General features: G+C 35.6%; 1 protein-coding gene across 6 annotated transcripts in view; it reads right to left on the bottom strand.

The window, feature by feature from the left end:
• PTBP2 (polypyrimidine tract binding protein 2) overlaps nt 1-13,781 on the bottom strand; it is an 89,400-nt gene that overhangs the window by 54,105 nt on the left and 21,514 nt on the right. For 5 of the 6 annotated variants that reach the window (XM_019034018.4, XM_019034134.4, XM_004026177.5 and 2 more), the window contains exon 3: nt 5,056-5,131. In XM_019034018.4, the coding sequence (XP_018889563.2) occupies nt 5,056-5,131 (76 nt within the window). Of the gene's footprint in view, nt 1-5,055; nt 5,132-6,865; nt 7,019-13,781 lie in introns of those variants that run through there. The other variant, XM_055373721.2, reaches the window with a different exon arrangement.

Genomic DNA, 13,781 nt, shown 5'->3' on the forward strand with positions numbered 1-13,781 from the left:
GTTGCTATGAAGTTCTGGCAACTATAAAGAAAGGTGCTATAAACATCCATGTGCTACTTTCTGCGCAGACTAAGTTTTCAACTCCTTTAGGCAAATACCAGGGAGCACAACTGCTGGATCATACAATGAAAGTATATTTGAGATGGAGTCTCGCTCTTGTTGCCCAGGTTGGAGTGAAATGGCGTGATCCTGGCTCACTGCAACCTCCACCTCCTGGGTTCAAATAATTCTCCTGCTTCAGCCTCCTGAGTGGCTGGGATTACAGGCATGCACCACCACGCCTGGCTAATTTTGTATTTTTTAGTAGAGATTGGGTTTCTCCATGTTGGCCAGGCTGGTTTTGAACTTCCGACCTCAGGTGATCTGCCTGCCTTGGCTTCCCAAAGTGCTGGGATTACAGGCGTGAGCCACTGTGCCCGGCCGTATAGTTTTCTAAGAAATTGCCAAATTGTCTTCCAAAGTGGCTGTACCACTCTGCATTCCACTGAGCAGTAAGTGAGAGTTCCTGTTGCTCCACATCCTTGCCAGCATTTGGTGTTATCAATGTTCTGAAGTTCGGCCATTCTAGGATGTGTACATGTATTTAAATTATAAAATTTGACAAGTTTTGACATATACATACATCCATAAAACCACCATCACAATAATTTATATGTCCATCACCCCCGAGTTTTCCTGCGTCCCTTTGCCACCCCTCCTCCTGCCTGTCCTTTCCCACTCTTAAACTCCTAAGAACCATGAATTTGCTTTAGATTAGTTTGCATTTCCCAGAGTTTTATATAAATGGAATCATACAGGATGTAGTCTTTTTTTCTCCCATCTTTTACATAACATAATTGTTTGGAGATTCATTCTTGCTGTTGTGTCTATCAATAGCTCATTCTACATGGCTGTTGTATTCCACTGTATGGAAAAGCACATGATGCCAAAACAGGAATCTACTTATTAGTTCATCTGTTGATGAATGTTTTGTTTCACATTTTGGTGATTACAAATAAAATGGCTATGAACATTAACATGAGAGTTTTTTAATGAATAGATGCCTTATTTTCTCTTGGGTAAATGCTTAGGAGACAAATAACCTGGATCATGGAGAAACTACCGGATTGTTTTCCAAAGTACTACGATTTTACATTCCCATCAGCAGTATTGTGAATATTATGATTCTTCCACATTCTTCCCAACTCATGCTTTCCACGATGGCACTCTTTTTAATTTTAGTCACTATTAATAGGTTTGTAATATTATCTCATTGTAGTTTTAATTTTCATTTCCCTAATAACTAATGATGCTGACCAGCTTTTTCACGTGCTTACTTACCATCTGTATATCTTTTGTGCTGTACTACCTGTTCAAATATTTTGGCCAATTCATTGAGTAGTTTGTTGCTTGACTGCTGATTTTACATATACTGAATCTTTTAATATTCTGGATAGAAGTCCTTTATCAGCTATATGCTTTGTTATGATGTTCTTCCAGTTTATGGCTTGTCTTTTCATTCCCTAAGAGTTTCTTTTGAATGGCAGAAGATTTTAATTCTGATGTCAAATTCCATTTTTTAATAGATTGTGCTTTTAGGGTCACATCAAATACATTTCTGCTTAATCCAAAGTGACAAAGATTTTCTGTATTTTTTTCTAGAGATTTTATAATTTTTGGTTTTACATTTAGGCCATGATCCATTTGGAGTTAATTTTCATATGCAGTGTGAGATACAGATCCAAGATCATTTTTTTGCATACGGATAGCTCCAACTGCTATAGTACCCTTTGTTGGAAGTCTACTTTTTCTCCACTGAATTGACTTTGCACCTTTGTCAAAAATCAGTTATCCATAATTGTGTGAGTTAACTTCTGAACTCTCTGCTCTGTCTCACTGACCTATTTATCTTTATGTCATTATGATGCTATTTTTATAATTACCGTAGCTTTGCAGTAATTCTTGAAAACTGGTGGTCAATGCTCCAATTTTTCCTCTATTGGCTTTTCGTTATACTTCTTTATATCTTTTTAAATGAGATTACACTTAGAATTTTGATATGCAACCTTAACAGAATCTTTTTATGTTAGAGTTAACACTGTATCACTTCAGGTAAAATATAAGAACCTTACCACTAAAGAATTCCATTTATCTTCACTTTGTACTAACTGTTGTCATATAAACATCTATTTACATAATAAACCCCATAATACAAAGTTGTTGTTTACATAAAGGCTTTCAAAGAAACTGATAGGAAAAGAGAGAGCCCTTTTAAAATTTATACACATATTAACCATTCCCAGTACTCCTCTTATCCCCTGTAGAGCCAAGTTATGCCATTCAGTCTAAACAAATTCGCTTTTTTTTTCCCCTTTAATACAAGGTGTTGGTCTCCTGTTAGACGTTTTTTTCGCAGCTGTTTAGATTTGCTCTTCGTTTCTAGTTTTCAATATTTTGACTACTATGTGTCTAAGTGTGGTTCTTTTTATTTAGCCTACATGAGTTTACCTGAGCTTCTTAGGAATGTAAGTTGATATATTTTATTCAAATTTTAGAAGTTCTCAGTCATTACTATCTCAAACAGATACATGTTTTATTCCCCCACATTCTCACTCTGAAATTCAACTTACATGTCAGACTGCTTCATTGTCCATTAGGTATACTTTCTCCTCTCTGACAGATTTAATCACTGTATTCAACAGTATTCAATGAATTCACTAACATTTCTTCTATTGTCTCCAATCTGCTATTAGTTCCAACCAGTGAATTAGTCTCAACTATTTCAAAAACTGTATTTTTCAATTAGAATATTTCTACATGCTTTCTTTATAGTTTTTTATCTCTTCAACACACTCCTCCATCACTCATTATTTCAATCTTTTCCTTTACAGCTTAAAATACTTATCGTCCTTGTCTGCTAATTCTAACTCTAGGTCATTTTGGAATCTGTTCCTATTAAATGTGTTCTTTGTATTTCATGGGTTACTTTCCTGCTTCTGCACATCACCTGTAATTTTTGATGGTATGCTAGATATTATGGAAGATAGTTGCAGGAAAACTATATCATGTCTTTCTTGGGGGTGTTGTTTTGTTTTGGAAGGCAACTAAATTACTGGTTAATCCTTCATCAGTTACTGGTTAGATTAACTGGTGAGTCCTTCATTTCCTATCGGGCTAGGTTTCTGGTTTTTATCTCAGTCTTATAGATGGCACTTCCTATAGGGTGTGATCCTTTCTATTCAGGTCCAGGCTTTCTGTAGTCTAAATGGAGTGTTTGAAGTACCCTGCAATATGTCTGCATTCTGACTTCTCAGAACTCCAATGTTTCAGAGTACTGTGCAACCTATGGAATCACCATTTAGCCCCGGAGCAGACAACTTCTGATAGACCTGGCAAAGCCTCAACCTGCACACATGTAACCCAGTCATTATCCAAAACTCTGAATGAAGTGAAATGACCATACTAAATTCTGCCCCCTGCTCTATTCCTAAACCCCTAGACAGCTCTCTTTTCTCCAGGACTTCTCCATAAATTCCAAATGATTGGGCAGCCCTGACACCCACTCTTGGTCTCTTCAGCTCAGTGAGACCTGTATACTCTGGGCTCTCCACTTCTCTGTGGTTTAGAGCAGTAAAACAGTCCAAGACAGAAAGCCAGAGCGTTCATGATACTTACCTCACGTGTACCCCTTCTCTCAAGGATGATCTTATACCGTCTGCTCATCACTTCCAAACAACAGTTGTTCCACGTATTTTATTCAGTTACATACTTTTTGGTTTTGGGGGGAGACTGAAAAAGGTGCCAAGGCTGCTACTAGTTACTCTGTCACTAGCCTTAAACATTTGGAAATTAATTCCAAATTAATTTCCCATTATCGATCACAGTATGCATTGTAAAAACAAAAAGACAAACCGACAAACCAGAGTTACACACTTCTACCTATTTGTTCAATTATGTGTACATCGTACTTTGACTATCAAAATCAAGGCCCAGTGATTTTGCTTTGTAATCATTACATAGCAAAATCAATGATAATGACCTGTTGACAAATTTATCTTCACATCATGACTATTATCTGTTAAGTCCTTATAATTTTTAGTTAACTGAATTGTCAGAGATGTGTGTTTGTGTTTGTGTGTGTGTCAAGATTTATGTATACATTAAGCACAGCTACCTAAGGGAAATCAAAATGTCTTCTAGTCTTTCATGATCCTTTTATTGCCAGATATAATTTGTTCTTCAAGCAAATAATTCAAAGTTAAAATACAGAAAAAGGAACTTTGGTTTCAGGTAAATAATGTAAAATGTGGAGTTGTGAGGTAAATTCATTTGATAATAATAATAATCAAATTCAAAATTTGGCCCATTCAGATGAGAACACATCAATTCAAGCAAAACTAAACAAAATACAAAAAAAAAATTTGGCCCATCAGCCATAAAACTAAGGTCTAAAATTTGGTCTATATTGTTTTACTGACAGATGCTACAAACAACATTATTTCAGACATATACAATTTTTTTTAACTCTAACTTTGAAGATTAAAACAAATCATCTTAAATATGCAGGTAGACAACATAAAAGGATCAACTCAGAATTAAAATACTGTTTCAGCAAAAAATTAGTTAAAACCATAGCAACTATGGTTGCAATGGTTTTAAACAACTATGTAGCTGAATTCTTTGGTTTTTACTTGAAATTTGGGTTTTACGGTTTGTGGCATAAATACTTAAAGTGAAAATATTATATGACACACAAACACAAAAAATAAAAACAAAATATAAATACCAGAGGGGCACATGAAGGGACTATAATGTGAGACAGTATTACATTTGTGGTTCAAAAATGAAAAGCAATCAAATTTAAGAGTAACTTGTTCACCAAAGTTACCAGCTTCAGGTTTTTTTTTTTTTTTTTTTTCACTCAGCTCATATATACTTTAGTAAAATTTACTCTAAAATGTTTCAACACAGCATTTAAAAAGAAAGGCTTTCCTGGTATAACAGGGTTAAATTTGAGTTTTAACATTCTGCCCCCTAAAATGGCAAATGACAGACTGCTAAGAGAGTAACACTTACCTGTAACTACCATGCTGCTCATATTAGAGTTCGGACTACTGAGAACACTGCCTGAGAGTAGTTCGTCAGATCCTCTCTATAAAAACAAAAACAAATTAGCATAAGACATCTTTAAATTTAAAAATATTAATCTAAAAGCCTTTCACTTAAATGCCAAATGTTACACTATTGGGAATAGTTAAAAATGTTAATCCCAATAATAAAAAATTAACTTCATCCCTCTACTCTCCCATCTATCCCTCTCCCATTCTCAAAAAGGCAACAGTGTTCCCTTCCCTTCTTTACTCTAAGCCCAAAAGACAATAAATAGAAAAAGTGATTAGATTCTATAAGCAAAAGCTTTGGAAAGCTATCTCAATTGTTTACAAACAAACCAAAGCCACAACAGCTAGACTTTCTCAGAAACGTTCTATAAATCCTCCATCCCAATGGTCCTTTATTCATCCAGATAATTCAGGTCTTTAGAAAATTAGAACTTCATTCTGGTGAGTTAGATATCAATATCATCATCATTATTAAAATTAAACAGGTATATACTTCAGTGGCTAGAACACTGAAAGCAAAGGCAAAATCTTTGGAATGAAGAGATTTCTTTCTGCAAAAAAATAAGGTCATGTCTTAAAATTCTTTACAGAAAAGGTTATACATTCATCTCTTTGGGAACTGCACAGTTGTTCAAACCAGCCAGTGACATTTTAGCTATTTTGAAAATGTTATGTATTTACAAAAATATGAATGGACTAATATTTAAACTAGCTAAAATCAACTGTTTTGCCTTAGTTATGGATATTTACATACACGGATATTAGTATTTAAAATAGGTTAAATTAATACTGGCTGATTTAAAAAATCAGTACAAAGAAGTTAAATGCAACCATCAAAATGAAAAAAATGTGCAAAGGAGGCAATGAATTATCAAAGCATTTCAGAAAGTCCAAAAAATCCAAATTAACCATAAGCTTTACGCTAATTTGTATTTAAACTCATAATGAATAAACTGTATTACAACAAATAGGAGAACAGTAAACAGATATCCATAAGTTGTCTCCCTTAAATATTTTAAGAGCTTTCTACTTATTAGCATCAAATGCACAGAGAAAAAAAAAACAGAAAAATACAACCAGTTTCAAGCCACATTGATACTGTATTTACACCAAGCCTAATTTCTTAACCAATTTCTAATCAAGATATGGAAGATCTGGCATGGCATAGTTTATAAGAACATGATGAGCAGAATTGTATACATTACTGATTCTCACAGTGTAGTCCCTAAGATCTAATTGAATACTCTAATGATTCTCAAAGTGTGGTCCCTAATCCTAAGATTAGACCTGGAAACTGACTGACAGTATATGTTCTCAGGTCCAATTCCAGACCTACTGAATAAGAAACTCTGAGGGTGGGATCTAAAAACCCAGGTTTTAAAAAAAAATCCCCAAGTGTTTCTGATGCATGCTAAAGTTTAAGAACCACTGATACACATTATTGGCTCATTAACAACAAAGAAAATGTTTCCTAGCTTTCTTCATGTTTTCATGACAAGTAGAAAATACTGTATTAAGAAAGGGTGCTCTGGAGCTCAGCTTCCACTTATCAGTTAGGTAACAGTACTTAATCATTCTAAGCCTGAAGTTCTTTATTTGTAAAACAGGGATAACATCTACATCACAGCCCTTAGGATTAAATTATACACGAACAGTGATTACCAGGCAAAGTGCCTGGCTCACATCAGTAGTGCTCACTATAATATTCCCAAGTGTCAACCAAGTACAATGTCCCCACATATTTATTGACTAAGTAAGTGAATTACGTTATTAACTGTTACATATTTTTTGGCCTTTGTCCTCAGACCAAAAAAACTGAAGGTCAAGCTACTCCGCATACAAAATCAAAGTTTGCCCCTCCCACAGGATAGAGAAATAAAGCCAGCCCTTCCATAAATCCACAGAAGTCCAGATCAGATATTCTAAAAGTAACAAAAACAAAACTTAAGCGATGCTTAAAGTTTTACTCACCTGAACAAAATTCCTAATCAAGTAAAATATTGTCAATGCCTTATTTGTTCCTTAGTTCACAAAAACACTTTAACTCTCCTAGTTTTCAAAAATATACTTGACCTCTTTTCAAATGTATTATTATCAGCTTATTCTTCTGATGTTTGACTATTTGTGAATTCAAATCCTTCCATACACCTAGAGTATAACACTGTAAAACTTGTGATTGCAGTGGATCACAAGTAACTTTGGAAGACGATAGGTGGGGAATCTTGGGTCTACTCAAGTAGAAAAGCAAGCCTCTAATACTGACTTGTGGTGTGCTATGAAGGACATTCTTCCTCCTTCCTGCAATGCATCTTTTTGCATGGAAAAGTCTTTCCATTTTTTTTTTTAAGTTTGTATTTATGAACTTTTTTCTTCCTCAAATGATTTCATACCTGCCGTTAGGAGAGGAGATTTAACAGCCTTCATTACTGAGAATAACGTCAAATTATTTGCAATTTTGAGATTTTACAAAAATTACTGGAATATTTTTACAAATTACATTTTTATTTAAAAAAAGCAATTATGCCTGCCTTTGCATTGAGCAAAAAGCTTACCACTATTATGCCCAAAAGAAGTGATTCAGCACTACTGATAAATGTTAACATTACCACATTAACTGACAGAATAATTTCATCTGAATTATTTCAGCCTGGTCATTTAACTTACAATGTATATGAAATAAATGATCAATGGTAGTGATTGATGACTGCCCCACATTAATGACTGTTGAAACAAATCACATTAGTGGTACTTGGAATCAAAATACTAAAGAATACATGCTCTTTAAAAAATTTTTAATTCATCTAAGAATATCAATTTTAGATTCAACTAAAAGAAATTAAATGTTAAGACTAGCACAGATATCTCTTATTAAATCTGACCACAGAAACTTTTCTTCCTGAGTAATATCAATGACCATTTCAAGAGAAACTAACATCCCACAGAAACAAGAAAATTCAGAAATACGAAGATACACTCTACACGTCAGAGAAAGAAACCACTTAAAAAAAAAAATGTGCAAAAGCAAGTACAGATTAAAGGCCATTTAGCACTCATTTAAATGTTACAAATTTCTTGTTTTTTATTCTCATGGTTATTAGATACTCTGTTTATCATAATAGTCTAGTCCAACTATTAATACCATGTATCACTTTCAGGTGGAAGAGCTGCCAGGTCTGCCAAGAAGGCAACCAAGGACTGAAGGCTGAGGGTGACAAGAGTCTCTGGGCTCTGCTATGGTTTGGGACTGAGAACTAACCAAACATTTTCTCCTGTGGAGATGGCAGCCTAGGGAACCATGACAGAAAGACACAGGGCAAGGACACAAATATTAAGTTCCTGAGGAAAAATAGATTATCAGAGAGGAAGAAAGGTACGTACCCAGGTGAGTATTCCTGGTCTCCTTAAACAGAGGTGCCACCAAGATGATGAAGAAGTGGACTGAATACCACCTACCTATTAAAGACTTGCAAAAGTCCTGACTCACGCAACCAATAAAAATAGAGAAAACAATGGTACAATGAAGAGGATCAGTAAAATCAAAAGCTGACTTTTAAAAAAAAAGACAACGAAATAGACAACTACAGGGAAAACTTTTTTTTTAAACAAGGAGAAGAGCACAATCACACATCAACAGACCACATAGCCAAGAACAAAAGCCTAGGGATCAGTGAAGCAACAATATGAAAGAAACTTGGCCCAGTAAATAACCTTATGGAGCAGACTGATACCACTTTCTTATACCAACAGGACTTTTGCTATGACAGAAAAAGAAACAAAAAAAACTCTTATTTATGCCACCATATTCTGCATTTTGTTATGATAGTTTTTTCAGCCTTTGCCTTACGATATATACACCTGTAATATGAAAAAGTCATTACAGAGATTTCAATTTAATTGACTATCTTAATAAGGGCAAAAAAATGAAACCAGATCCCTACTAAATACAATACACAAAAATAATTTTCTGATAAATATAAAAAGCAAAATTTTTTAAAATTTCTGAAGAAAATATAGTATCTTTATGAACTCTGAGTATGTAAGGATTTTTAAATTAAGACACAAGAAAACTGAACATGAAAGAAAATACTGATAAATTCTACTACAAAAATCTCTATAAGAAACCGTATCACAGCAACAGTTGAAAAGCTAAAAACCGTTATTAGGGATTGCCTTCAAGACTTCCAGCAATAAATATGGAAGATGTCCAGAAGAGCAAAGGAAAATTTGGAATGTGTAAAGAATGGGATCATATAAATTATTTTTATCTAAGATGCAAAGGGAATTTGTGGCCACATTAAAACTCTATACATCAAGAATCTGTATTAATCCGCAACAATAAGCACTGGGAACTAGTGGTGGGGGGAGGGAGAAAGGATTGTAAATCTAACTGTTGGGTACTGAGCTCACTCTCTGGCTGACAGGATCACTTGTATTGCAAACCTCAGCTTCATGCCATATACCCATGTAACAAACCTGCACATGTAACCCTGAATCTAAAGTAAAGTAGGAAGGAAGGAAGGAAGGGAGGGAGGGAGGGAGGGACGGATGGACGGAGGGAGGGAGGGACAGAGGGAGGGAGGGAGGGAGACAGACAGACAGACAAGACAGCATAAAGAAGTGACAAGGCAAGCTACAAACTGGGAAAAGACACCAGCAACACAAATAACCAAAAGACAATCAGTAACTGTAAAACACACACTTTTTTTTTTTTTTTTTTTTTTTCAGACAAAGTCTTGCTCTGTCACCAAGCTAGAGTGCAATGGAACGATCATAGCTCACTACAGCCTCAAACTCCTGGGCCCCACAAGCAATCCTCCTCCTTCAGCCTCCCAAAAAGCTGAGATTACAGACGCAAGCCACCGCCCCCAGCAATTTTTTAAAACTACAAAATCAGTTAAATAATAAGCTCACATTTTATCAAGCAAAAAACACAAATAGGCATTTAACAGAATTTCACAAAAGAGAAACATCCATGGCCATAAATGCGGGGGGAAAAAAGATGTAAGACCTCATTAATAATCAGGGAAAGACAAAGGAAGACCAGAGAATATACTACACACCAAATTGTTAAAAATTAAGAAATTAAATACCTAGCCAAGTGCTGGTGGGGATCTGAAACAGCAAGAACTCCTACGCACTACTGGTGAGAACATAAATAGGAACAATACACTGGAAAATAATCTAGTACTGTCTCGTAAAGTTTATTTTACACACTAGTAATATATACCAATACCTTTAAATATACCCTCTCAAAAACGCTTGCATAAATGCACCAGGAAACAAGTACAAAGAAGTTCACAGCAGTATTGTTCTTAAAGTCAAAATCTTTTTTTTTGTTGTTTTTTTGTTTTTGTTTTTGAGATGGAGTCTCAGTCTGTCACACAGGCTGGAGTGTAATGGCGCAGTCTCAGCTCACTGCAACCTCCGCCTCCTGGGTTCAAGCGATTCTCCTGTCTCAGCCTCCTGAGTAGCTGGGACTACGGGCACCCACCACCATACCCCGCTAATTATGGTATTTTTAGTAGAGATGGGGGTTTCACTATGTTGGCCAGGCTGGTCTCGAACTCCTGACCTTGTGATCTGCCCGCCCTGGCCTCCCAAAGTGCTGGGATTACAAGCTTGAGCCACCACGCCCGGCCTAAGTCAAAATCTTTAAATATTCAAATGTCCATCAACCCAAATGTCCAATAAAAGATAAAATGGGTATTTTCACAAGAGTATATCACAGCAATGAGTATTACAAAACTATCCAAAAAATACGGCTATTTATTAGAATCATTATTGAATTAAAAACACAAGACATGGAAAACATTATATGGGCATACCATTTCCATAAACTAAAAAAAAACTAAATATATTTTTTTCATTTACATGAAAAATCCATATTGAAAAAATAAGGCAAAAGTTGTGGCAGCCACCTACCGATGACAGGGTAAGAAGGGGGATTAAAAAGCAGTATTGGGCTGGGCGCAGTAGCTCACACCTATAATCCCAGCACTTTGGGAGGCCAAGGCGGACGGATCACGAGGTCATGAGATCAAAACCACCCTGGCTAACAGGGTGAAACCCCGTCTCTACTAAAAATTCAAAAAATTAGCCGGGTGTGGTGGCGGGCGCCTGTAGTCCCAGCTACTCGGGAGGCTGAGGCAGGAGAATGGGGTGAACCAGGGAGGCGGAGCTTGCAGTGAGCCGAGATGACGCCACTGCACTCCAGCGTGGGTATCAGAGCAAGACTCTAAAAAAAAAAAAAAAAAGCAATATTGCTGCATATGGAATATACAATAGTATTGGTAACATTCAAGTTTTTTTTATTTGAGTGGCAGGTTCATGATGTTCATTTTTTTATATTTCATAATATTCTCACAAATAAACTTTGATTGATATAACAAAAAAGATTCTAGAGAGAAAACTATAAGGATAAGGTGATCAGGTATTTTGTCACCCAAAATGGGATACATTTGTGAGAGGACAATTACACCTGAAAACAGATATAAACCATGACAATAAGAAACCTGAATAAGAATAATAATCAGAACGTTTAAATAAGACATTTAAGTAAAACCGGGCATGTTATAATAATCATTTTTATCATAATTTAATAAGTATAAAGGCTTTACTAACAAGTGGAAATAGTAAAAGAATGATCAAACCATAATCAAAATGGTAGATTAAGATGATCACATTATTTTATAAACAATATACACAAAAAGTAAGAATAAGGATAATTTAAAGAACTTAAGACACTACGTAGATAGCCAATACTATCACCTACAAGAAAGATAAGATGCTCTCTGAAAGACTACAAATGATTTTTAATACATGACATACTAAATGACACTTCCCACAAATAAAGCTATCCCTAAGTTATGGTTGTTTTGCTAGCTAATCTTCACTGATCAAGACATAAGACGTGGAAAGCTAGTATTGTGGTCTTCTTTTCTATGTAATAAGACATTTTTTAAAATAGCATTTATTGCATATTTTAATACAGGTATATATACAACAGGAGGAATCATGGACTATAATCTTTCTCCCCAGATAACCCCATTGACATTTTCTACATTAAAGAAATTCAAACATTAACTGAGAAAATTAAAAAAAAAACCAGAAAATATAAAGAAGTTCTCATTTACTTTTATTAATTATCCTGAATTTTCATACAACTCTTTTCCTCAAACTTACATACATACATGGTTTTGTTTTTGAGATGGAATCTCAGTCTGCTGCCCAGGCTGGAGTGCAGTGGCGCAATCTCGGCTCGCTGCAACCTCTGTCTCCCGGGTTCAAGTAATTTTGCTGCCTCAGCCTCCCCAGGTTCAAGCAATTTTTCTGCCTCAGCCTCCCAAGTAGCTGGGACTATAGGCGCGTGCAACAACAAAGGGCTAATTTTTGTATTTTTCGTAGAGACGGGGTTTCACCACATTTCATTTTTAGCAGAGCCAGGCTGGTCTCAAGCTCCTGACCTTGTGATCCAACCACCTTGGCCTCCCAAAATGCTGGGATTACAGGCTTGAGCCACCATGTTTTTAACATTCATACAAAAAAAAAAAAAAAAACCACACACACACACACACCATACAAGCTGCTTAGCATTGTTCTCTTTTCATTTAATGAAACAGCTTAGAAATTAAAAAAAAGAAGAATGATTACTGCAATACACTAGAAAATAAATGTTATTAAACTCTTTGCTGTTGCGACAATACTAACAGCAACAAAAAAGAACTCATATTGATTATACTGGAGGTTTTAGGGTAACAACTCATCAGAAAACTTAAGAAGTCAAATTCTCTCCTGCTTTTCTTATAAAAAGGGTACTTACGTATGACCAAACAGTTGATGGATATAATTCTTAAGAATTCTAATATATGCAGAAAAAAAGAATAGCGCCACTTTTGCAATACCTAATAAAATTATGCAATCATTAGCTACTAAAAACTATTAGGTGAAAGGATGATGCGCTCTGTAATAGATGGAGCAAGCTGACCTACAACAGCAATTACATAGAGTACATCTGCAAAATATTCTTGGTAAAAATTACACCAGAGTCTGATCAACCCCCTGTATTTCAGGTAAACTTGTTTACATGAAGAACATATGAAATGACAACATAGTGGTACAATCAGCAGAATCCAGAAAGTGGAATTTTTTTTTTTTTTTTTTTAAGACGGAGTCTTGCTCTGTCACCCAGGCTGGAGTCCAGTGGCGCCACTGCAAGCTCCGCCTCCCGGGTTCACACCATTCTCCTGCCTCAGCCTCCCGAGTAGCTGGGACTACAGGTGCCCGCCACCACCCCCGGCTAATTTTTTCGTATTTTTAGTAGAGACAGGTTTTCACTGTGTTAGCCAAGATGGTTTTGATCTCCTGACCTCGTGATCTGCCCGCCTCAGCGTCCCAAAGTGCTGGGATTACAGGCGTGAGCCACCACGCCCAGCCAGAAAGTGGAAATTGTACAGATGACTCAGTTTATCTAACAACAAAAGAGAAAAGGCAAGAAAAATAAAATAATGAAAAAAAAGTATTCTGAATACTGGAGATTAGACGACATTAAGAAATTATTTGAAACTTTATAATGGTACCAATGTCACATTTAATAGAGAGAGACACATTCTGATATATCTGCAGATTATACGAAATGATCTGAGATTTGCACTAATATTATCCAACAGAAAAAAAGTGTATTAT

Source organism: Gorilla gorilla, chromosome 1, assembly GCF_029281585.2.
Source record: "Gorilla gorilla gorilla isolate KB3781 chromosome 1, NHGRI_mGorGor1-v2.1_pri, whole genome shotgun sequence".
NCBI classification, from domain to species: Eukaryota; Metazoa; Chordata; class Mammalia; order Primates; family Hominidae; genus Gorilla; species Gorilla gorilla.